At 40.2% G+C, this 26382-nt stretch overlaps 1 protein-coding gene across 2 annotated transcripts in view; it reads right to left on the bottom strand.

Annotated features, from left to right (window-relative positions):
- The window catches only part of LOC124111911 (zinc finger C3H1 domain-containing protein-like), a 107840-nt gene that overhangs the window by 32167 nt on the left and 49291 nt on the right, over positions 1–26382 (bottom strand). For both annotated transcript variants that reach the window (XM_046471820.2, XM_046471828.2), the window contains exons 22-24: positions 20716–20904; positions 12103–12264; positions 2457–2620 (exon numbers count right to left, since the gene is read on the bottom strand). In XM_046471820.2, coding sequence (XP_046327776.2) covers positions 2457–2620; positions 12103–12264; positions 20716–20904 — 515 coding nt within the window. The remainder of the gene's footprint in view (positions 1–2456; positions 2621–12102; positions 12265–20715; positions 20905–26382) is intronic.

The raw sequence follows: 26382 nt of genomic DNA, 5'->3' as shown, positions 1-26382 counted from the left end.
CTACCCAGGCTACAGTCGACCATCGGGACCCATCTACACTCACCCTACCCAGGCTACACCACCACCATCAAGACCAATCTACATCCACCCTACCCAGGCTACACCATCACCATCAGGACCCATCTACACTCACCCTACCCAGGCTACACCATCACCATCAAGACCAATCTACATCCACCCTACCCAGGCTACAGTCGACCATCGGGACCCATCTACACTCACCCTACCCAGGCTACACCACCACCATCAAGACCAATCTACATCCACCCTACCCTGGCTACAGTCGACCATCGGGACCCATCTACACTCACCCTACCCAGGCTACACCACCACCATCAAGACCAATCTACATCCACCCTACCCAGGCTACAGTCGACCATCGGGACCCATCTACACTCACCCTACCCAGGCTACACCATCACCATCAGGACCCATCTACATCCACCCTACCCTGGCTACACCATCACTATGAGGACCCATCTACATCCACCCTACCCAGGCTACACCATCACCATCAGGACCCATCTACATCCACCCTACCCTGGCTACACCATCACTATGAGGACCCATCTACATCCACCCTACCCAGGCTACACCATCACCATCAGGACCCATCTACATCCACCCTACCCTGGCTACACCATCACTATGAGGACCCATCTACATCCACCCTACCCAGGCTACACCATCACCATCAGGACCCATCTACATCCACCCTACCCTGGCTACACCATCACTATGAGGACCCATCTACATCCACCCTACCCAGGCTACACCATCACAATCGGGACCCATCTACACTCACCCTACCCAGGCTACACCATCACCATCAAGACCCATCTACATCCACCCTACCCTGGTTACAGTCGACCATCGAGACCCATCTACACTCACCCTACCCAGGGTACACCACCACCACCATCAAGACCCATCTACATCCACCCTACCCTGGTTACAGTCGACCATCGGGACCCATCTACATCAACCCTACCCAGGCCACAGTCGACCATCGGGACCCATCTACACTCACCCTACCCTGGCTACACCATCACCATCAGGACCCATCTACATCCACCCTACCCAGGCTACAGTCGACCATCGGGACCCATCTACACTCACCCTACCCAGGCTACACCACCACCATCAGGACCCATCTACACTCACCCTACCCAGGCTACACCATCACCATCAGGACCCATCTACATCCACCCTACCCAGGCTACAGTCGACCATCGGGACCCATCTACACTCACCCTACCCAGGCTACACCATCACCACCATCAAGACCCATCTACATCCACCCTACCCTGGTTACAGTCGACCATCGGGACCCATCTACATCAACCCTACCCAGGCCACAGTCGACCATCGGGACCCATCTACACTCACCCTACCCTGGCTACACCATCACCATCAGGACCCATCTACATCCACCCTACCCAGGCTACAGTCGACCATCAGGACCCATCTACACTCACCCTACCCAGGCTACACCACCACCATCAAGACCAATCTACATCCACCCTACCCAGGCTACACCATCACCATCAGGACCCATCTACACTCACCCTACCCAGGCTACACCATCACCATCAAGACCCATCTACATCCACCCTACCCAGTCTACACCACCACCATCAGGACCCATCTACATCCACCCTACCCAGTCTACACCACCACCATCAGGACCCATCTACATCCACCCTACCCAGTCTACACCACCACCATCAGGACCCATCTACACTCACCCTACCCAGGCTACACCATCACCATCAGGACCCATCTACATCCACCCTACCCAGGCCACAGTCGACCATCGGGACCCATCTACACTCACCCTACCCAGGCTACACCACCACCATCAAGACCAATCTACATCCACCCTACCCAGGCTACAGTCGACCATCAGGACCCATCTACATCCACCCTACCCTGGCTACACCATCACCATCAGGACCCATCTACACTCACCCTACCCAGGCTACACCATCACCATCAGGACCCATCTACATCCACCCTACCCAGGCTACAGTCGACCATCGGGACCCATCTACACTCACCCTACCCAGGCTACACCATCACCATCAAGACCCATCTACATCCACTCTACCCAGGCTACACCATCACCATCAGGACCCATCTACATCCACCCCACCCAGTCTACACCATCACCATCAGGACCCATCTACATCCACCCTACCCTGGCTACACCATCACCATCAGGACCCATCTACATCCACCCTACCTAGTCTACACCATCACCATCAGGACCCATCTACATCCACCCTACGCAGTCTACACCATCACTATCAGGACCCATCTACATCCACCCCACCCAGGCTACAGTTGACCATCAGGACCCATCTACATCCACCCTACCCAGTCAACACCATCACCATCAGGACCCATCTACATCCACCCTACCCAGTCTCCAGTCGACCATCAGTAGCACCCACCTTGACTGAGACTTGAGTAGGTGCACCAGACTCTGAAGGAGGGGCACACAGTGTTGGTTCTGCACGCCCCCACATGCTTCTACACCGTCCCAGAAGTTGCCCACCAGAGACTGCAGTGGTGTTATCAGCTCATCCTTCATCTCCCACGAGATCCATAAGCTGGTCTGTGAAATAATAGAAACCAATGAGCAAATATGAACACAATTACAGGTACTGAAGCCTGAACCTTGTAAAATGGTTCAATGTTGTTAGCTTAGCTTATTAAAATTTATCAATGCTCAGATTCAAAGCTTCTGAAAAAGTATGTGGGATGTATTCAGGCTAGTCGACTCAAAAATTGACTGCAGCAATCCCAACACAACATCTTGAAATAAATGCTTTTTTGTGTTTTATGCTACAGCAAAGTGTATGAACTCAACTAATGCTAAATAGCTGTGGTTAATGATCTCCCTTAGTCCTTGTTTAATAAACAACTCCAAACATAACTAGAATCCAGTTTCAAAAACATTGAAATCTGTCAGTGAACACCTGCATTCAAACACATCAGGCTGGAAATTCAAACTAGTTCTATTCCCTCAACGCATACATGCAATTCTCTACATGCAGATCTCGTTATCCTGTCAAATGCAGGTGTAATACATTCTGTGAGAGTTTGTGTACGTTGTACAACATGTTTGTAGGCTGTGTGCATGTGACGGCCGATCATACTTCCGGTGGGAATGTTATGATGTCATACCCATGTCACATTTGGCCATACAGGATGTCCATGATTTCACATCTGCCTGAGATATAACAAGCACACTTAATTCCAAGTTTTGTAGATCTGCCCATCACTTAATAGCTATTTGAAGAAAAATAATTCTATTATTTCCGAATTGACAGTTACAAAGAGAATCTCATCCTCATGTCTTCCAAGATCAAATATATCAAGATGAGTTGATAAAAGTTACAAATACCCTCAGCCAGTCTTGGATATTATTACATTTATCAAAGAGTCTTTATACATTTGAGCTTGGAAGACACGAGGATGAGATTCTATTTATCATCCGAAATTATTCCGCCAAAGTTTACGTTTGTAAACAGTAATAACAAGCATCTTGAGCCCAGTGTTTGAAATAATTTTAAACCCCCCTCAAGACAGTCAGGCAGGTGACCCATAAATGCTGCTGCCCATCTTCACAGTTACCTGCTCACATTCAAACATTATTAATATTGAAAAATTACCAAGAGGAAGAGACAAATTGCATCGTAATTTAGTTGAATTAATGCAAAGTTCACAATTACTTGAGAACACATGAGGCGTTACAGTCAAACTGAATACAAAAGTAGTCTTAAAATTATCTGACAGACAGCCGGGCAGGTGGAGTAAAATTTCATGCGGCCCAACAGAAAAGTTACCAGCCATGGGCAGGCGGGCAGTTATTTCAGACACTGCTTGAATGTAAGTACAGCTAATCCTATTAAGTGGTAATGACAATAGTGATGTCATTTGATTGTGATGTCATGGTCTGCAAAGCATAGTGCAGCAACTTCAATGTAGTAATATATCCCAGCAGATATTGCCTGATCTCACCAAAGCAATATCTCCTGTGAAAGTCAGTTTCTTGACTGTTCAATCTGACACAGGTAAAGTATGTCCCCAAGTCATGGGTATAAATGGTTTGTTCACCGACACCAAGTCGTGGTTATAATTGGGTTGTTCACAGACCCCAAGTCATGCTTATAAATGGTTTGTTCACCGACCCCAAGTCATGGGTAAAAATGGGTTGTTCACCGACCCCAAGTCATGGTTATAAATGGTTTGTTCACCGACCCCAAGTCATGGTATAAATGGTTTGTTCACCGACCCTAAGTCAAGGGAATAAACAGTCCGTTCACCGACCCCAAGCCGTTGATATAAACAGTTAATTCAACCACAAGTAATAGCTTTTAACAGTGAGTTCGACACCTACAAGTTACAGGTATGTAAATGGTTAGCTAATGGACCACAAGTCCGTGGCACGAACAGTTTGTTCAACGACCACAGTGAGGTAAGGATGTGCTCTGGACATATGCTGGCAATGCTGCTGCCATGTCAGGGTTTGGCAACTGTTGTAATGTGCAACAGTGAGAGGTATGGTTGTGTTCCAACGCTATAAATTGGCAGCATAGCATAGAGGTGGGTCTACAGCCTGTTTGACAGCTGCTTAACACAGCTAGTCCAAATAGCAACTCACTTCCAGCAGCTTCCTCCCTTGCCCCTCACACAACTTCACAGCCAACGTGCCGAAGAACGCTGGCTCTCTTAAGTCTCATAAACACCAAACAAATATGGTACTTAATAGACCAAGTCAACAAAATTAAGTTAAAAAACCTGCTACTGTGCTTGTTCCAGAAATATTTATCACCTACAAGTCAAAACAACTTGAAAAGGTGTAATTTATAATCATTCTAAAACAACTCAAACTGTATGATGGCGTTTCTTGCAACGAGTCTTTGATCCACAATGTATCATATTCAACAACAGAGTCTGGCATGAACAAGCAGATGGAATTAGGAACTTGTTGGCATTGGATACACATTGTATGTAAGGGCAAAGCCAAGGATGGGCAGTAAGTTTCTGGATTAAATTAACTAAGGATGGCATAAACATGTATACTTTACACCCAGTCTAGATAACCCGTGAAGATTCCGGGGTAGAACAGGTCTTCAGCAACCCATGCTTGTCATAAAAGGTGACTAACGGGATCTAGTGGTCAGGCTCGCTGACTTGATTGAAGCATGTCATCGATCTCAATTGCGTGGATCGATGCTCATGATATTAATCACTGGATTGTCTGGTCCAGACTCGAGTATTTACAGACCGCCGTCATAAAGCTGGAATACTGCTGAGTAAAACAACAAACCAAACCAAACCCAGTCTAGATACAAGGGCCGGAGCTGACATTGATTTTCTAAGAATATTATTCTTTTACTGTATCCATAATTTCAGCATATGATTATTCCAACCAGTCAAAACCATAACAATTTTCACTAGACTAACATTAAATCTCTTTAATGAAAATATTTTAAAAGATCTTTTGGGTTAAAATATCTTTTAATTTATAATAGAAAGTATTTGCAAGAATCTCTTCATTTTCAGTTACCAGAAATCTAGGCTTGCAATTGTATTGAATACTTGCTTGGGAGTTTTTGGATATTTGTTTCAGGGTCTGCATAAGAAACTACATTTCACTAGATCAGCAATTTCTGCTTGTGGTTACAGCAACTTTCTTGTCCTAAGAGTGAGTTTGTGAGTTGGGTTAATAATGCTTTGAAAAGTATTCCAGTCATATCATGACATGACAACTTAACATGTGAGGAAAGCCGGAAATGGCCAAAGAAGAGTAGATAATTATGATTTTCTACATATCACAATTTTTTGGCATGTCAGTAATGCTTATAGAGCTGAGGTTACCAATGCTCCGAAATTAAGAGTTATTTGTTTGTTTTTTTATGAATGAGGATGTGAATGTTATATTGTGCTGCTGGCTACAAGTGGTATTTGGAATATATTCTCTTTCATGACATCTATACATTCCTTTGGAGCACAATGACATGCAGTCAGCCAGGTCATACACTTATAACCACCTGAGTCTCAGTGGGTTCTACCCTCCACATCCCTGTGCACCCTGGACACCCTTCGTACCCCTTCTGGAGCCATGTAGGCAACAGGATCTTGCATTACAATTTGTACCAATGTACGGAACTGAAACACACGCATTGTGAGAGACAAATGAACTGAGCCCCCATCACTCAAACCATCTCAGAATAACAGTGTTCAAAATAGAGCCAATCTGCCAGCATCTGTAACAGGAACTTCTTATAAGAACAGGCAACCTCACTGAAAATTTGACTTTTCACATCAATAATAGTAACAGTTTCTCGACAAGAAGGCCCGGGACCAATATTGCCAACTTCTAATCCTAGGGGGCTTTTAAAAACGTTTGAGTTTCAACAACAAATTTAAGTAGGAGTGTATGTTTTTAATAGGAGCCAAACTTTGTCAATTTTCTAAGTGCCCCAGGTGCATATTAAAGTGTATACGGTATTTGTTAGTACCGGTAGTCCCAGAGACGAGTCAAGACAGGTTGTTCCTCTGTAACCATGCACCAACTGTAACACTACTGACTAGAGAGCATTATAAGTCTATCAGTGAGGCACACCCATCAGCTAGGTCAGGGTGAAAAGAACATATTTTAGGTAATGTACTTGTTTTGGTTTCAACTTACTACAGACATTGATCAGATAGGCCACTTACTGAGTGACTAAGGGTAATAAAGTAAATCTAATAGGCACTTGTGAGTCTATTTCCCTTTCTAGTAAAAGCTGAAAGAAGACCGTTTGTCCAGAACTGTTCATACTGCTGACAAGACAGTTTTACATTAATTCAACTCAAACAACATTAAACAAAAGCCATTTTGAAACTTAAAAGTTACAATTTTATGAAAATGAAAATTATGTTACTTCACATTTCATTGATGTAGAAAGAAATTGTATTTGACTAAATTCATCAGCTGGTAGAATGATTTTCTAAAACTATTTTCATTTTCAACAGAAACAACACATGTAGTATTTGTTATGTATTGAGTATTTCAGTTTTTGATAGTTGGTCGCAAAAGAGTGTTTTGCTATCAGAATCATATCATTTTTTGTCTGCAAAAAACACATGTCAATCTCAGTGTTTAAGTTTTTATACATTTGTCTCTGTATTGAAGGGAACAGTATGTGTTTCCAGCTTGCTTGTTTACACAGACCTAGCAAGATAGTGCAAACAGTCTGTGACAGACAGATGCTCCCAACACCCAGCTGTCAAAATGATGCTGATTATTGCAATGATATACAACCCATCTAAGTGCCCCCTCACTGATTTATGTGACAAAACTGCAGGGAATGCTCCCTATTAACACTTGATCAGCACTCCGCTGCTAACACTCATGAAGCCTGGGTGCAGGGCAGTTAGCTCCGAGCAGAATGGACAGCAGCACCAATGAAGCAGACGTCACTTCTGATGAATGGCTAGAGGCTAGAGGACGACATGGACAAATTGGAGTATTTTCCAACACTTCTTGTACTGCACATTTTGTCGGTGTGAAAACTTCCTTTTAGCATTTTTTCATTATCATGTCTTTCACTGAACAATGAAATTTCTGATAAATGGACAGAGCAATAAAGGTTAATCTTCTTCGGTCTGGTGTAATGAGCCGGCTGAGAGTCAACAAACTTGCACCCATCTGATCTTTGCGACTGGGTCAAATATTCAAATGAAATACACTGTCAGCTCTAAATGGCAGAAAATATTTTCCAAAGTTAAATGACTAATGGCATTCATTTAAACCATAAAGATTGACAAGATAGGGGATGACAAATGGCTGGGAGGGTGTGAAAGAAATAGGTATTTTGACGTCTTTAAATGAGCCAAGAATAATGCACTTAGAAACAATTTAACAGCTTTGACAAATGACTGCAGTGGTGAAAGACAGTATTTATGGGTAGGGTACCGCCTTAGAGGGCTGCAGACACGACCACCAGGGTCAACGTGCAATCACTCACACTGACTGGTTGAATGGTGTATATTGTAGCAGCCAAGGTCACTGGGTCTCACCAGGATAACCAGTGGTTAATACTGAGTGAATGAGTTTTGTTTAAGGATGCAGTCAGCTATAGCAGAGCAACATGTAAATAATCAGATCAGTAAAAACCAGGCAACCCAGTGACTGAAAGCATGAGCACACAGACCCTGATACAAATATATCCAATACAGCCCATGCAAGTCTATAAAGTTTGGCAAGTCTAGATTACTGCAATATCTGAAAATGAAGAGTCTCCGAGCTCCTTTTTAGTATATTTTTTTATTAAGATAATAAGATAATTTAAGAACTTTTTTTCTTCTGAAAGATATGTTCATTTCAGAGACTAGATGTTTGTCTAAGGGGGACTGTTTGCAGTGAAATTCCTAAGGGGAAGTCAGGCGAGTTACTCCTTCATGTGTTGAAATCACCAACATTAAGGTCAAGGTACAATAGCAGAATGTCATGGGTGCCTATACTGTCCATCCAGCCCTCATTACCATGTGTAATAGCCACTTGGAATGTAAACTTGCACACACCTTAGGGGCCACTGGGTCAAACAGTGCAGGAACATATATTATCTGGACAACAGACTATAAAAATAGGTAGTACCCTACAGCTTGACTGACGCTTCTAGGGATGACATATGACCATTTATTCCTCAATTATGTAAGGAATATGAGATGGTGGGTCAAAGAGTGCATGTGTTGTGAATGCCATGACAATCAGAGTAAAAAAAAGTAAGGAATAAGAGCTACAAGTTTTTGTTGTTTTTGATTTCTTCTTTAGCAGATGGCAATATCCAAGCTGTATCACAGTGGCCTGTCAATAATCAAGTCTGGGCATGACAAACCAATGGTTGACATTATAAGCAATGCCACCAGAGTACGATGACATGCAATCAACCAACCCAGCCGGACCACCGAATCCAATTTAGTTACCTTGGTTATAAGGGATCAGAACAAGTGAAGAATTTTCACATGTCCATAACATCCTTTACCAAGTCCTATTACCATCAACAGCTGATGCAGCAATACTACAACACTTTGCAGCCAACACTCATTCTTGAAGAAACAAACACTCTAAACACGAAAGTGGCCAATTTGGTAAACAGACTGTTCATTTTGAAGAGAACAGGTTCATTGCAGATACACAATGGCTCCAACAAAGACCCTTATCTTGGATATATATCTGTACAAAGATATAGTGCTCTCTGTGAAAGTCATATGAACCCAACTTGTTCCAGAATCAATCCTGCCATTGCTGGCCAAGGTCCGATTGGACTGAGACGAGCCAAGTGATTCATTAACCTGACAGTGTTGCACCAGAGTAGCAGGAGTATCAGCCATACCATCAATTCTCTCAATCAGCCCAGTCATCACAATGCTGATAGAGAATGTAAGTACAGATTACCCCAACAGGCAACACAGACATACACCTCGATGAGATGTCTTCAGACTGGATGTGGTGAGAGCTTTGTAGATAGCCATGACCTGTATTTGATTATGTCTACAAACATCATGTCCTACATATCATTGAATCGGTACAGTTTGGACCAGTTTGCACTGATATACAATCACACGACATTTATTGGATTAAATATTATCTGACTATGTCAGCAGCGACAGGTGTGAAATGCTATGTCCATTGCCATGATTCATAATGCTTTTTCACAGGAACTGATATTTGATTGTAATTCTTAATATAAAACTTGTTGTCTGAACATTCCCAGTCCTGTGACATACACATATATTCAGTGAGGCAGTTCGTGTGTGAGTGAGTCTTGTTTAACGCTGCCTTCAACAGTATTTCAGCCATATCATACCACACAGATGTGGGAGGAAAGCCCTAAGTGATGCAGGTCTCAGACATTTACCACTTTGATGAAACCTAAGCAGGGTATGGTGCTACAAGACTAGAAAAACATTATCAGGGTAATCTGGAATTTGAACCCACAATCTTATGTTCCTGCCATGGCTAAGGGATGCAATTCTGCACAGGTAATAGTGGCACCTAAGACAACTGGGCCACCTGGGCCTATCTGATTGCTTGGATTTGTTGTCATACGAATCATTCTCAATACTGCCATTGAACGGACAGCTTCTCTTCACGTTAAAGTTAACATAAGTACACATTTCAATGCATTGATGCTCCTGAGTTTAGTAACAGTGTGAAATATCTATGTATCCCAATCAAGTGTTAAGAAGCATAGATTGAAAGAGTGAGTTAGTGAGTGAGTGAATATGGTTTTACGCTGCTTTTAGTAATATCATGGCGGGGGACACCAGAAATGGGCTTTACACATTATACCCATGTCAGGAATCGAACCTTGGTCTTTGGTATGGAAAGCGAACGCTTTAACCACTAGGCTACCAGACCACCCCTCATAGAAGGAAAGATGTTACAATTTGAGCTCATGACTATCAAGTAGACTGATGAGATAACACCTGATGACTGTCATTACCAAGCCATAGGTATTTGCAGCAACAATGCCTTACCAATTACTCCAATGATAATCTTCCTGATAAGTTTCTTTTTCAATAATAAAGATTGAAGTGTGATGAATATTGGTAAATATGATATATGATTGCCCATAATCACAGGGTTCTAGACTGGTTTATTTTCTAAGACGTTGACTGATTTGTCATCCAAAATGACAAAAAAGAAATCATATTTGGTAATGAAACAGAATCCCTTCAAATGCTCTTCCTATAACATTATACAACATCAATGAAGTGTTTGTCAAAACAGGTATGTATTCTCCTCGGTATTCCAATATTTCAGTTTGCATTATCTTTTCAGGGCTGGACATATACTTACCCTAATTCTGTGTAATCCTTCTATGATAAAGACTGGGTCAATAGGATACAGCAAATCAGCTTTCATTTGACTTGCAAATATAATGATTCATAAAACAAACAGACGTTCTTTTCAACAATTCCCCTTTTAATGTGTATTGTCGTTCCACGGAAATAAACCTCGAAAACACAATCAATATCCCTACACAATCAATATCCCTACTACCGTATTCGACGTAATAAGTACCCAGGGCGCTCTCAAAATTAGAAACAGGGGGTGCTTATTAGAATATTATTTTGATTGAAAAAACAGAGTTGAAAGATAAATTTCGACATATATAAATACGACAGATATATTTTTCCAGAATGTTATTGACCATAATTAAGGGTGCATATAACACACGCATGCATATTATACACGAATATATAAGTCTTGTGTACATTGATCAATCGGAAGGGGTGCTAATTGGGATTGTTCACTTATATATATTATAATATATATTATCAAATATCGCCGTGGGCGCTTATAAGAGCGGGGCGCATATTACGTCGAATACGGTATTTCTTTTCTTTTACAGAGAAAAATATCCATTTCCAACACTTGAAAACCATTTGTTTAATTTAGTTACATCAGTGGCCAAAGACATGAAATATTTGTGCAGAGCATGTGAGTTTTCTACAACTGTGGCAGGGTGACCATGACAAATGTATGTCTGATGAAACATGGCCATGTCTGTTGGCCAAATATGCACAACAACATCACCAGTTCCAAGTAAATGTGACTTGGAGAATGTTAAAAGAAAGCAGTTTTTATAAGAACAAGTCTGTATTAAATAAACTTCAAAGAGAAGTTCTGCCATTACTTGTGGCCTGTTTGTTTGCACATCTGGAACAGGGGCAACTACATAATCATAGTTTGGTTTACACGTCTACCAAAACTTAGGATGGAAGATATTTGTGGGGAAAAAGAAAGATTTAGACACCGGTCCAATCAAGTATGAGTTAGTGAATAGACTTTCACACTGCTTTTAGCAATGTTCCAACAATTTGAGATCTACTATGGTATTTGAATCTAAGGACCCCCCTAAATCTTGAACTATAAACATTAGGGTTATGATGATGACCCCTGGACGTACAGGCTTAATTTCAAACACTACTATCTATGGAAGAATTGAACAATCTCTTCATTTAAATATATAACATTCACCGCTATTTCATGCCAGCTCATCACATGGTGATCTGTAAATGGCCTTCTCTTACCTTGGACAGGACTTTGCCTGGGTTCTGGTTGGCCGGGTCAAAGAGCTGCTGGGGCAGCTGATGGAACTCCAGGAGGTGGATGTAGGAGATCCACAGGACGCACCGATCTTCTGGCTCCAGAAGCAGCAACAGACCATCTTCACCGGACTTCTTCAGGACAGTCTGCGAACACAATAGGAAGGGTAGAGTTGTAGGAATCCCTTACCTGCATTGCCATCTTGGGTTTAGATGTTTCTCACGTCATTTCAGTTATTTCAAAGAATAAGGGTCAGGGTAAGTGATTGCACCCTGCATGAGGTGCTGACAGACCAATGACTAAATCAGTACATATATTGGGTCAATGACAATTGACACTGGCAACAGAAAAGGGCCATAACTCTGCACAGCAGAGTCAGCACCCTGGACTTCTGGGCCACCAATGACCGAACACACCTCGGACCAGGAAACCAGGGAACTAAATTTAGGGGTTAAGCAGGTGATATTCTTTATCACTGATACTACATAATGCTTATCATGTACAATAGTGATGTTTCTGCATACATGTACCTCCTTCAAGACCGGCTTTCTAAACTTTTCTCACAAAAATGATTTAGTTTCATGCCAAAACTTTCACAAAAATCAGGAAAACACCTTTTTGGAATCAGGTATTTCTTACCTTGTTTGAGATTTAATATTTTCGCTAAAAGGAAAGCAAGACTTAAGAAAGATCATCATGAATCATCCAGAACAGAAAATCAAGTATGGGTGGAAAACTGAATATTCTGAATGAAATCCAGCATGAAAGTCAAAATGACATTTCACATTTCCTAATTAAGTATCATTATTATTCTCCATCAAAACAAATTATGACGAACCTGACTTCCTTTCAAAATGAATTAAACACATTTGCTTAGAATACATTACATTTTTACTTGTTTCTTTGGATTGTCAACAGCTTGAGGGCATTGAAGACACACACAAAGCTCTGATTTATTAAACCAAGTTACAGAATACAGACAATTCGGTCACCTTTAGCTTTGTTAACCTAATTACTACCAAATAAACACTACTCTCACATTTCAAACAAGTTTGACTTTTACGAGAAAATTGAGTAAACCACACCAAAAAGAATCTATTTGCAAATGAGGGTAATTACTCCCCAAATACACCTCCACTAATTGGACCAGTAGATCTGCACAGGAAAGCAGGTGAAGCAAGATGTAGAGTCGGGTAACGACCTACTATGGTCATTCTGGCCCGGAGGGGAATATCACATATTGGTGTTGCACGGGACTAAGTTTTGTTATCATCTTGTCTCAAGGATTAAGCAAATCAACAAAGCGGGATCTCCGATTGTCTGCCGAGACACATGGCCAGGTCCCAGTACAATAGTACCTGGCACCAACAAGGGGAGGTCACTCCCATCGAAGCTAAGTTCGGCCCTCAAAGGCAATGCGACAGTTGTACACAATGAAGGGGTATGGTGTTTGACCATGTAAAGTGACACCTCACAACAAAGGGAGAGAATAGGGGTGTTTAAGCATTTTATTTAATGATTCAGACTGCGCTCAGCTGAAGCGTCACCTGATCGTGGGGGTGGTAGACAGTGGGTTATTCAGTAAACTTAGGTCTGAATCAATATTCATCACATACAGCAAAAGGAAAAACAGATGGTTAAATTTTCACAGTGACATAACTGTATTTGTGAGCGATGTCCTTTATCAGAAGTAACAAACTTTGTTCAAACGTCAATGAAATTAAAATGTTTTCAATAATAGTTACAAGGCAATTAATATATCCCTTCTGTGCTACTGTCTTGTAAATTACACAAACCTACCAGTATGAATATAATCCAAAGAAAGGATCATACTCAGAGGAAATTTACATCCACAATCGGCAGATCCTGGTACAGCTACGGAACATGACTCTTCACAGCTTATGTGCTGCATCATAGACCACCCACGCCCTTTAGCACCACATTAATATATGGTAGTATCATTTGGCTGCATACAAATATTAAACGTTTCTGGGGAACACTTTTCTAAAAAAATGAAGAGGGCAGTAAGACTTTATTTATTTTTTATTAAAAACAAAAGTGATGCGGGAAGAACACTTTATTTTTTTTCCCCACCCACAATACCAACAAACACAAATCGGCACACATCAAACTCGTCCCTTTGATACAAAGTGAGTTGTCAGACATTATATTTTATGGGTAACCAAGAATGCCTCACATGATGCAGGAATTTTGCAAAATATTTGTTGAATGGCAATAAAAATAACTAAAGCACAGAATTTCAAGTGATGCACCAATGTCTGCCTTATCAATAATACTATTACAATGAACAAATGAATTGCGTGTTAGGCCTATATGTGCTCTAAAACAGGCAACCAGGTGTCAATAGAGTCAACATCGATCCCAATATTGAGGAAGACAGATGAAGAGTAGACAGAAAGAGAGGACAACGGTAAATGTGTATGCACTTATATTCTATCTCTATTCTCATAGGACATACATGACCTTCAACATGTTCAAACAAAGTAACATCTTCCCTTTTCAAAATGACTCTCTATTTTAGCATTATTGTTTCAGATTGACAAAATAATTTGTCCAATGTGTTCACAAGGCGTGCTACAATGCCCACTCTTTCAAATGGCTACATTCATGAAGGGTCATCTTAATACAAAACACCAGGGCTTGGGGCACAAACACTGACAGTCACCAGGAAAATGAAAACAGATGCCTTTTTCCAACATGGGAGAATGTCAAGGAACAATTGGCAAGGTTCAGAATATTTGAATTATGCTCTATTAAGATAATCAGCAGCAAACTTGTTTACACAAAGGAGTTACATATGTTATGGATGGCCATGTTTGAATGACTTTTCAAAGCACGATTCCTCACACATGGTGCACCAACATAATATTGGTGTGTAGTGAGTATGGTTTTACGCTGCTTTTAGCAATATTCCAGTAATATCACGGCGGGGGACACCAGAAATTGGCTTCACACATTGTACCCGTGTGGGGAATCGAACCCGGGTCTTAGCATGACGAGAGAACGCTTTAACCACTAGGCTACCCCACTGCCCAATATTGGTGTTTAAAAGCTATTAAATGTGAACAGATTATTAAGACATTCGGAGTAAAAGATTATGCCTGACTGTGTAAATTACTAAAGACAGATTTGACATGGATTTCAACGCCATTATTTCAATGCAACATTTCAGTACAGGTACTTGTCTTCATTTACTTCACTGTAACATTAACTTCTAAAATGCCACTCAAATAGAATGTGTAAATTACTAAAAATATGAATTTAGTGTCAATATTAAACATAGTGCTTGAACGATAATTTAACACCAATCTAAACAGGGAGGCTGCAGTTAGATCATGGCAGAAGCCATCAAGAACAGGCTTCTAAATTTGTGGTTCCTCGAAATGATGAAAGCTTCAATTACTATCTCACCAACCACATTCATAACAAAATCAGAACAAGAAGAATCATTTGAAAAGCTGTAAGATATCAGCTAAAAGCAGTAAGATATCAGCTAAAAGCTGTAAGATATCAACTAAAAGCAGTAAGATATCAGCTAAAAGCAGTAAGATATCAGCTAAAAGCAGTAAGATATCAGCTAAAAGCAGTAAGATATCAGCCAAAAGCAGTAAGACATCAGCTAAAGCAGTAAGATATCAACTAAAAGTAGTAAGATATCAACTAAAAGCAGTAAGATATCAACTAAAAGTAGTAAGATATCAGCTAAAAGTAGTAAGATATCAGCTAAAAGCAGTAAGATATCAACTAAAAGGAGCAGGACCAGCTAAGCAAGACAATGTCAAATTCTCAACTGTCCGAAATGAAAATACAAGAACCCGGGTTAGAACAGAGAGGCAACTGAATTCAGGCTCTGGTCAGGGTCTGAGTTGGCTCATTGCATTTCGTCATAACCGACGGCATGTGATGTTGCTCACTGATTTGTCTGGCCAAGTCTCATTTCTTCAGGGGATGTCATGATATTGCTTGAATTCACTGTCCAAAACTGGAAGCAGATTGTCAACTTGTAAACAAGAAGACAACTTGTTAATTCAGCATCCACACACAGTGAACAGGCTGCAAAATGTGGTAAACAATGCTGTTCTCCTTGAACACTTAAAATTCACCTTGAATGGGTTTTCAAAAGAATCCTAGTCATGTTAATTGATGGATGTACACTACCGTAGGGGCAGAAACAGATTAAAAAGGAAAATATTATTCAACATATTAACCTATTATTATTTTTTTTTATATTTTCATTATCAAATTCAAAGAAGTGAAAACTTAAAAGCTGAAGCACAACACAGATTCCTGAGCGACTTTCACTAAGAGACTTTCACTGAGTGACATGACCATCAGCCCATCAAACCTTCCATCACCACTGATTTGCTGTTAATTTCCTACTTGAGTCCCATGCACAGCACACATTATCTGAGCTAACTGGAGATGACATCCCACTCTCAACATAGGATACATTTGATAACTTTGGCACTTCCGCGGGAGATCTATTAGTGGGCAGAAAAGACTCCTAATGATAAGTTACATACACGCATTATTTCAAAGCGAAGTAAAAAGCTAAACCCTGATTCTTAAATGCAAGTCATTCTGGGATGAATTGAGCTAATTAGGACTAGATGCATGTCCTATTACTTCATTGGCAACAGAATGGCATTCCTCCTCAGTTGTAAGTTTTAGACATCATATTAGGTAGCACAGCGTTGTTGGTTCTCTGAAAGCAAGCCTGGAAGTAACAATACTGCTTGACACTTGGAGTAACATCCCCTAGTAACATGACCCTCACTTAGTGGGGCCAGCAAAGGCCAAAGGTGGGAAAGGACAAAGTTCCAGGGGACGTCAAACAGCAGAGGTGGACATTAGGCTCATCAAGTCTCATGTCACCAATAGCAAATAATATCACATTGCCCTTGCAAATACTAGCCAAACCCAGCACTAATTATTTCAAAGTGTCAACCAGGACATTTAATGAGTGAAGAGCCATTGTGATGATGTAGATATCTCCAGACCTGGTTGAAGGAATCAGTGACCTGCACTGCCACCGTGGGCTTAATGCCATGTTTCTCACTCAAGTGTTTGGCAAGCCACATTCAACAGTACTGTGTTGGTAGATGAGAGGAACAACAGCTAGTGAGTGAGGGATGTGGGGTGGGTGGGGGGTGGGTCATGACAAAGTGAGAGAGTGGGTGGATGGGCAGGCGCTGGGTTAGTGAGTGAGTGTCTTGTTTGATTGCCAATCTGGATGACTTCATTGGAAATGGTTCCGTCCAGATTAACAATGTGTATGTTTGCTGTTTAACACCTAACTCAGCAATATTCCAACCATATGAAAGCAGCCAGTAAATAACCATGTCTGGACCAGACAATCAATGAAACACACTAGGGCTGGGACAGGTCCAAATTTACTCCCCGGGTACCCACACCCCTATTACCCAACCCTACCAGGGTACCTACTGTTGGTCTCAAGAGATAGGTACAAAATGTCCAATTGGGAATAGTTTGACAGTAGCCCTGGCAAAATGTATTTAGATACACAAAATAAAACGATGTGGTCATGCATACACTGAAGTTGACTAAAGTTTTAGCTTTGTTTAAACATATATAAGTCAGGAGGAAAGAGTTCATAGTCATGAAGAAATGCAAACATTAGAGACTTAAAATTGTTATGTAACCATGTAGTTGAATTTTGGTCATGAAACAATTATCACGTGACTAACCACGGGTCCGGGTAGTCCTGTGGGTACCCAGGTCCTACTCAGTACCCACCCGACCCGAGTACGTGAGTTACCCGTCCCAGCCCTAAAACACACCTGAGGATTACTATGACCTTGAATCAAGCAAGTCACCGAGTCTGACCACCTGATCCATAGTCGCCTCTTACAACCAGCATAGGTTGCAGGGACCTCCCCACAGGTTTCCAATTTACAGTCTCACTGTATTACAATTAAAAATAGGTGGAATGCAAGTGTCAGCCTTCTACAACAAACATCTACAAGCAACAAAGCATTAAATAATTTAAATTGTACAACAACAAAACCTTTTTTTCTTAGTTTTTCAAAAAAAGAATAAAACATCTCAGAAATCCTTTTCTGGCAGCACATTTTGTTTGGTTGACAACTCTATCATCAGAAAGAAACAATCACTGTAGACTAATGCATATTTAAATCATGAACATGAAACAAAAACAATTTAATGCAGCCTAAACTAAACATTCCAACTTGCCAAACTTAAACAGCACATGATTATGAAAATCATATACACATCCACACATTTAATTTATTACCCGGGAGAAGCTTGCCAATTCTTTTTTCAGATCACAGGTTAAAAACGTAAATATTTTACAGAATTTTTTAAACGCTTGTGTTTTTGGCAACACATGTTCCAGACAGAACAAGCATGTTTTAACACATGCAAGTGGCGACAACAGAACCAGCGGTAGGGGATGCCCTGTGTACTCGAGACACACCAAGGGGCGCCCTGCCATAGGAAGTCCCAGCCTAACAATAACACCCACAGGGGGTGGGAAGAGGGGTGTTGGTTGTGTTTGAAGAACATGCAGGCTGTGGGGGGTGACACCGTGAAATCGGATGCACATCAAATACAGGCAGATACAGAAATGAGATCCCGATATGCCGATCATGTGTGGCAGGCGTTCACAGACTGCCCAATGTAATGGAGGTCTGTGCTGAGAGTGCTTTGATGAGAGTCCTAGGCAGATCATGTTTAACATCTCCACACAAGTTAATTCATCTATTCTTCATCTTCAAAAAACATCCCAGACGGACTTAATCCAGGATTTGCATTTATGAAAGTCGAAAATGGTGGTGGAAATGAGGGATGGGGCATGGGAGAAGGTCAGTGCACAACTTTGACTACTGTTTCTCTTCGCTTCCTGTTCTTCTTACATAAAGCGTCGCCCAAGTTGACTTGTGCATGACATTAGACAAACTTGTGAAGTATACTGGGATCTTGTTTCTGCCCCAGTGTCAAACACAAATCCGCCAGCAGAGTTTACAATGCATACATGCCCCACCCCCAGTATTGTTTTCATCAAGATGAATGCAGTGGTGCAAGTTTGTGCCAATAACAATCTGAGCACATTAGGAGCTGTTCTGCGATATATTCACAGGCTGCATACTTATAGGAGGCCAGACCAAGAGGCAGACAGACATGAAAGAAACAATTTAACAGAACATGCATCATAATTTGCCTCATTACAAACATAGGTTTTACATCTGTTCCATGAGGATAGCTTTTACTGCCGCAATTTTCCACTGTCGTAAATATCTTTAAGGCCTTGATAATATACCTACTTAAAGCGTTCAGTTTATATTTTGATATTTATTATGATGAACTAGGTAAACCATTTTTTACACGAGTGGATGAATGTGTTGATGTCTGGCACTTGCTATGTGATTTGACAGCTTCTAAAACCCCAACGGAAAATATATGTTCAAATTTCAAATGCTAAAAACCCAATTATGTTTAAATATAAAGAACGTTTTAATTGTAAAAAAAGTAAATGTTATTAAGAAACTCTGTACATTCTGTAATGTCATTATGAAAACTGTAACATCTTCCATGTAAACCATCCCTCCATTTTATGTATTTACTGTTTGCAAATTTGTACCTCATTTGCCAGGGATCCCGGCCTTAGCGTAAATAAAGTTCTGTTCTGTTCTGAGCATGTGCCTCTCTTTGGTAGTCAGCAATATCCCGGCCTTAACTTAAACCATCTCTCTGTTGATAATGAAGTCTGGGCCATGCATGACCAGTGGTTGACAGCATGAGCATTGATCAATACCACTGGGGTAAGATAACATATTAATGAGTCCAAAATCATGGTATGGCCACCGATCCTATTTGTAAGCAGTTCTGAACAACAATGGGTTTTGGCCAACTTATGGGGACCTATTCTACCTAAAAATTTCCACAATTATTGATTTCCACAATCTTAATACAGATTCAAATAACAGCCAACGTTTGTTTGTTGTTTAACGCCGCACTCAGCAGTATTCCAGCTATATGACACCAGTCTGTAAATAATCAAGTCTGGACCAGACAATCCAGTGATTGATATCATGGGACATCAAACCATGCAATTGGGACACAACGACATGCATCAAGTCGGTCAGTGAGCATGTCCACCCAATCCCGTTAGTCACCTATTACGACAACCATGTCGCCTCTTTCAACAAACATGGGTTGCTGAAGACCTATTCTAACACGGTTCTTCAATATGCAAAACAGGAAGTGAGTTTAATGAAATGCCTCTCTGAACCGTATTTCAATTATATGATGACCTCTCAGCTTGATGTACCCCGTATGAGGAAAGCCCAAAGTGATGCAGGTCTTATACATGTACCACTTTGGTGAAACCTATGAGTTTTGGTTTAGTTCTGTCAAATCAAACATCATAATCAGAACAAAGACAGCATTTGAACACTTGACCATAGGTATCAAGCACACCTGAAGAATAGACAACACATCGAATTGTGGGGCCTAAGACAATCGGGCCATCCAGGCACCCACAAGCACACAATACATCAGAGCACAAGAATGTATGAGTCGTGGATTGCAGTTACCTGTAAGTATGTGAGTCCAGTCTTGTACCTCCCCGACTGCACAACTAGAGTTGTCTTGTACAACAGTGTTTCCAGGATCTGGTGTGACTGTCTGCTCACAGGGATATCTGTGGATCTGGTCCTCAGGAACTCCAGGGTCTTCTCACAAATCTCATCCCTCCTCTGGAAGTTGCTAACAGTCTCAGCATACTGCAAAGGAGACAAATTCGGGTAATACATGGCTGATAGACAGAATGAACAGGCTTTTGATAGAAAGTTGGACACTAAGTTTTCACTCTGCTTTTTAGCAATATTCCAGCCATATCATGGCAGGTGACACAAAGAACGTGCTTCACACATTGTACCCATATAGTGAATCAAACCAGGGGTTTTGTCGTGCGTAGCTAATGTTTTAACCACTAGACTACTCCACCACAATCACAATACTTTGACAAATATAGCATGGTAGAAATACATACAAGATGTTTTCTTAGACGTTTTGGGATCAAGGGAAGCACATGACAGCCATCAACAGCATGTTCTGCAGCTCTTGAATAATACACATACAAGTGAGTTAATGTTGGTTGACACCATATTTAGAGTATTCATCAACAAGCATGAAATACTCACATCCCCAGGTTGTGTGGCAAACTACCGCCATTTTCAAGACAAAGTTGTTGCCATGGAAACTCGAAAAACAAATTTTCAAAAATCACAACTATCAAAAGGCACCAGTTCTCCACTAGACCTATCTATGTGCCAAGTTTGGTTAAGATATATCACATGGTTTTGAGTTCTGCTCCAGAAACGAAACATGACGGACAAACTGCACCCATTCCTATATCCCCCTGCCACTTTATGCAGGGAATAATAACCCAACCCTATCAAACATTACATAATAGAATTAATGTCCTGGAATTCCCACAACACTACAGCATGCAAGTCGCAGGCAAAATTCAAACTACCCAGATGATCACTCCTTCATGTACTATGGTCCCTCTGAAATAACCACAAGAAATGTTGTCTTTTCAAGTGTGCCACACAACTCATACAGACGTTTAGGTGTGCCTTTTGGAATTCAAATGTGCCAACAAGAATATTATTTATCCATCTACAAATAAGATGAATGTCTTTTTACCATGAGCTAGATAATAAGGAGATGTAATATAGAAAGTTTGCCAGCTTCCTTTCCATCTACCATGAGATTCATAACACCCTTTTCAATTTCTGAATTTCAAGTTAATTTCATGAATCATAGCATCAAGCAGTTTCAAAGGGTCATCATTTACCATGTGTCTGTCCATCTTACTCATGCAAAAGCACACTAATCTGGCTTCAAATACTATAAATCGCCACAAGGTACGTCTACTACAAAAAGTATGATTTCTAACTTCACCCTACAAGCACCAGAAACATATTTTAACAATACTTTTTAAATAACTGTGCAATTGGCACTCTAATACAAGGACTCTTTTATTTCAAACCCTGTTATCTTTTATGACAGTGTAAGCTACAGGGGAGCCGTAAACCCTGGATTAAAGAAACTGTCAGGTCTGTTGACGACAAATCACCAACAAAAACAATTATCAAAGGAGAAACGAGAACACCTTCAAGTTATCATGCAATTATTTACAACCAGTTACACATCTACCATAGTCTTCGCCATGGGTAGATCAAATAATCCAAGCAAAACATTTAACATCAAACGTGTGCCAATAAAAAAATATATTTCCCCACCACAAATGAGGTCATTTTACTGTAACGATGTACGTGGGTAGCATCAACAACTGTTTTTACTTGTTGTTCAGACAGGGTAAAATGAGCATACAAAAAATAGTCCATATATCTAAGAAACCACCGCTGCCCTATATTTAATGTATTTTATTATAGTCATAAATTCAAAAAAAGCTGTTAATGTGACACTTTTTTATAAATTTAACCTCTTGACATCTTTTTCAGATGCAGGTGTGTGAAATCTTGTCAGGGGTTGTACTTGACAAACACATTAATGATATGTCATGGTAAACATATACCAAGCTTTTCACTAGTGCTCTGCCCACTACAATCAACTCATCAAAACAGTCTCTCAACACAACATAGCAACCACCTGATATTTGAACTTTAATCTTGACAGATTGATTCAAAATAAATATCAAATTACGTGAAAAACTCTCAAATATGAAGGCCCACTTTGATGTGGAAACCTACCTATGTAAATCAAATCTTTAACAATACAACTAACATGACAGTAATATTGAATATGGAAGGAACTGAATTCGGAAAGAGAAAAATCAATTATACAAGAGGCAATGCAAACATTAGATATGCACCTCATCTTTCCCAGACTACAAAACATATGTATTAGTTGACAGAGATCAAACGGCTGGTTTGAATACCTCTGCTCGTTTAAGCACTTACAAAGGTTTAGATGTCAGAGTTGGAAAGAGGAAGAGAAGAGTGGAAGCTCGGTGTACATATATGTACACTGAACCTTATGTGTGTGTAGTGTTAGGTCATATGACACGGAGAGGACTATCCACACAAAATCTATTACCTCATTTATGAATGCTTTCAATGAATTAACATCATGTCCCTAATACTGTGTTAACATCCAACAGTAAACGGGGGCTAAAACTGATAAGATGCAATCTTCCCTGTCGTTAAATACATCTAGCATCTACTCTCACACTAGGATTAAACACATTTAACATTTCAAATACGTAGGGCAAATGCCTTATTATGTGAGATACCTGTCAACTAAAACCAATATTGACAGAACATCTTATCCACCAAGGTCCTCATATGAGACGGACGAAAACTTAAATCTCAATATTTCAAACGTATCAGGTTTCTGTATGAATACTAATGCGATAATGTCGCATCCCATTTGACAAAGAGATTCCCAAAATAGAGCTTTTCATCTCGGGAGTGTCTTATTCTTTAACAGTTTCATCAAACGAAAATATTTTCTTGGAACACTTGTCATGCTTATTGCAGAAAGAACTATTTGAAGCACTGATATTAAACAGTTACACCTTCACATGCTAAATCTTAATCAAATTCCATTGGAAGATTTCGAATCTAAAATAAGGTTTGACAAAATATTAATAAAGAGAACTATTTACTCAGATGTTGTACAACACACTTGTTTATTTCATGTCAACAGCGAAACTATTTTCAGTTACAGATTATGGAGTACATTCGCACATCACGCATACCAAGTCCGACAGATGCACGTGCAACTGAAACACCTAACAGCTTGATTATTATGCATAACAGTGACAGCCTGTATTCATAGGTGTAACCCTCCTTATTAAATCATGACAAACTGTTTGAGACGTACAAAGTATTGCATTCATACTGATACCCGAAAAAGCCACACAAACGTGCCTTGACTGTTCGAATTCGTCCTGCATTGATATAGATATTGAATAGACAAATGTGAAGATAAATGTGCAAACAGTCAAACACACTTATCGCATGGTGAACAAGACTATGGACAAATATCCTGGCTTTGCCCTACAGCCATGGAGGCAGGCGGGGCGCTTGTTGATTCATCAAGGAATAAATGCTGTGATATGATTTCTCAACAATTCTGTTATTGAAGCACTTGCATAAGATGGTGAAAAAAGTCGACCGATTTAAATTTCATGAGATGAAATAGTCAGAGTATTTCAAGAATGTACTTTCCAAGTACCACCAAATATTTCATTATGATGATGTATAGCTTCAGACTTACGGGACACAAAAACCTGAGAATAGATCTGGATTGTTTTGGAGGGGGTGTGGGGTTGTGAGGTTGTGGGGGTGTAGGGGTGTGGGTGGTAGTGTGCACATGTGAGTGTGTGCGTGCGTGAGTGAGCGAGTCATTATTGTGAGATTCATAGAATCAGAGAATCAAGTCCACTTCCAGCACCTCCTGGACAAATAACTTAATGTAATAGTGAGCTAGTAATTAATTACAACCACATCCTCACTCCTAACCACGAAAAAAAGACATTACAATAAGGTTATATATATTCCAGCTATACCTTTTAAACACAAAACACCTTAAACCTAATAATAATCCCTTAACTAAAACACTGAAAACATTAACTTCATTGTTGATAACTTTGACCACATACAGGTGCCGTTTCTGAGATCACATCCATCTCATATAAGATGAGTGCTAAATACAGTGTAAGAAACTAAAGAGGATCCTGGGGCCCTTTATGGTCTTAAGTTATAATACATGTATTTGAATCTAAACACCCCTAAAGCTATTATACTTAATAAGGACCAAGAGCCCTGGCCTCCTATAATTAAATCACTGAAATGCATAATGATTTTCAGAACAGTCTTTCCTTGAAATCTACCACCCGTATTACAACTGGCAAGGAAAAGAAACAAGTTTTTAAGAACAAGAGCCACACCAACCAAGAATCCACAGAAGCATCTGATGCCCGAGGGAAAACATTGATGGGGAATGACGACATTCCTGAGGTTACTTGGAGCTGGTGTTACCGCCACATCAACAATGGTGATGTCTCAGTCCCAGAACCAAAGCCTGAATTGAGGCCCAAGCAAAAATTGCCAAAACAAAATAGACTTATGACATGCTTGGGTAGGGGTGTCCACAACCTGAATGGACTAATTTAGCTAATCATTGTGATCTAAGAAGGATACATGATGGGTTGTGAAATAGTTTTGCTTAACTGAAGAAATCTCATTAGTCTAACATAATTCAAACAGGGACAGATGGTATTAGGATGATACTCTCTGATGTAAGGTAAATATTGACACTGTATGCCAAATTAACCTTCTGGCTTATACATGTATATAGGTTCATCCACAACACAAAATATGGATGAACTGTCATAGAGAGAAGACATTTTATATTTTCCAAAATAAATTCATATTCATACACTTGAATATTCTCAAATTCACCCGTTTTGAACTGTTTTCTGAATGATTTGGGTTCCCTGGGTCTTCCAGGCTTTCAGCCATTATTTTCAATCTACATGATCTAAAGAGCCCTTAAATTTATTGGTGGTGTAATATTGTAGGGTTGGTTCCAACACATTAACTTGAGTGACAGTGCGAGTGTCCAGTTACTTTAAGCAAAGGATAAGGTGTGATAAGGGACTTTTTAGGCCTACTGAAAATGTCAAATTTAAAAGTTATGGAAAGTTTACAATACTGATATGAAACTTATTCTACAGAACTCTTTTCCTTATGATTCCAAGTTTTGGATACTTGATAAGACCAAAGCATGTAAAGCTAAATATTATACATTTACCTATATCCCCACAAAAGACAGCTTGGTTCAAAGACTTGCTCATGGTCAATTATTATAAGGTAATGCAATCTGAAAACCTCTTAAATCAGCCTTAATGAATTTGTTTAGCTTAACTTTTACATTTGCAAGTGTTGAAATGGAAGACGTCAAATTCTCATTCCAACACATTTTTTTATTTTCAATACTTTTTGAAAAACTTTGCTTCTTTCTTAAATTTTGCTGATGGGACAAAAAGAGCCTTGACCATCAAACCAGTAGCACAAGTATACAACAAGCAAACACACTGCACTGTGCCACTGGCCCACAAATTATCTGAGTTCACAGTCTAGTCATGGATTTAATGACATATTATTACAGTTAAAGAAAAACCAGAGAGTGATATTGCAACGTCACGCATTACAGTTTTGTTA

This window comes from Haliotis rufescens, unplaced genomic scaffold (genome assembly GCF_023055435.1).
Source record: "Haliotis rufescens isolate VD_foot unplaced genomic scaffold, xgHalRufe1.0.p SCAF_5, whole genome shotgun sequence".
In the NCBI taxonomy this organism is placed as follows: Eukaryota; Metazoa; Mollusca; class Gastropoda; order Lepetellida; family Haliotidae; genus Haliotis; species Haliotis rufescens.
This window is presented reverse-complemented; position numbering and strand designations above follow the sequence as displayed.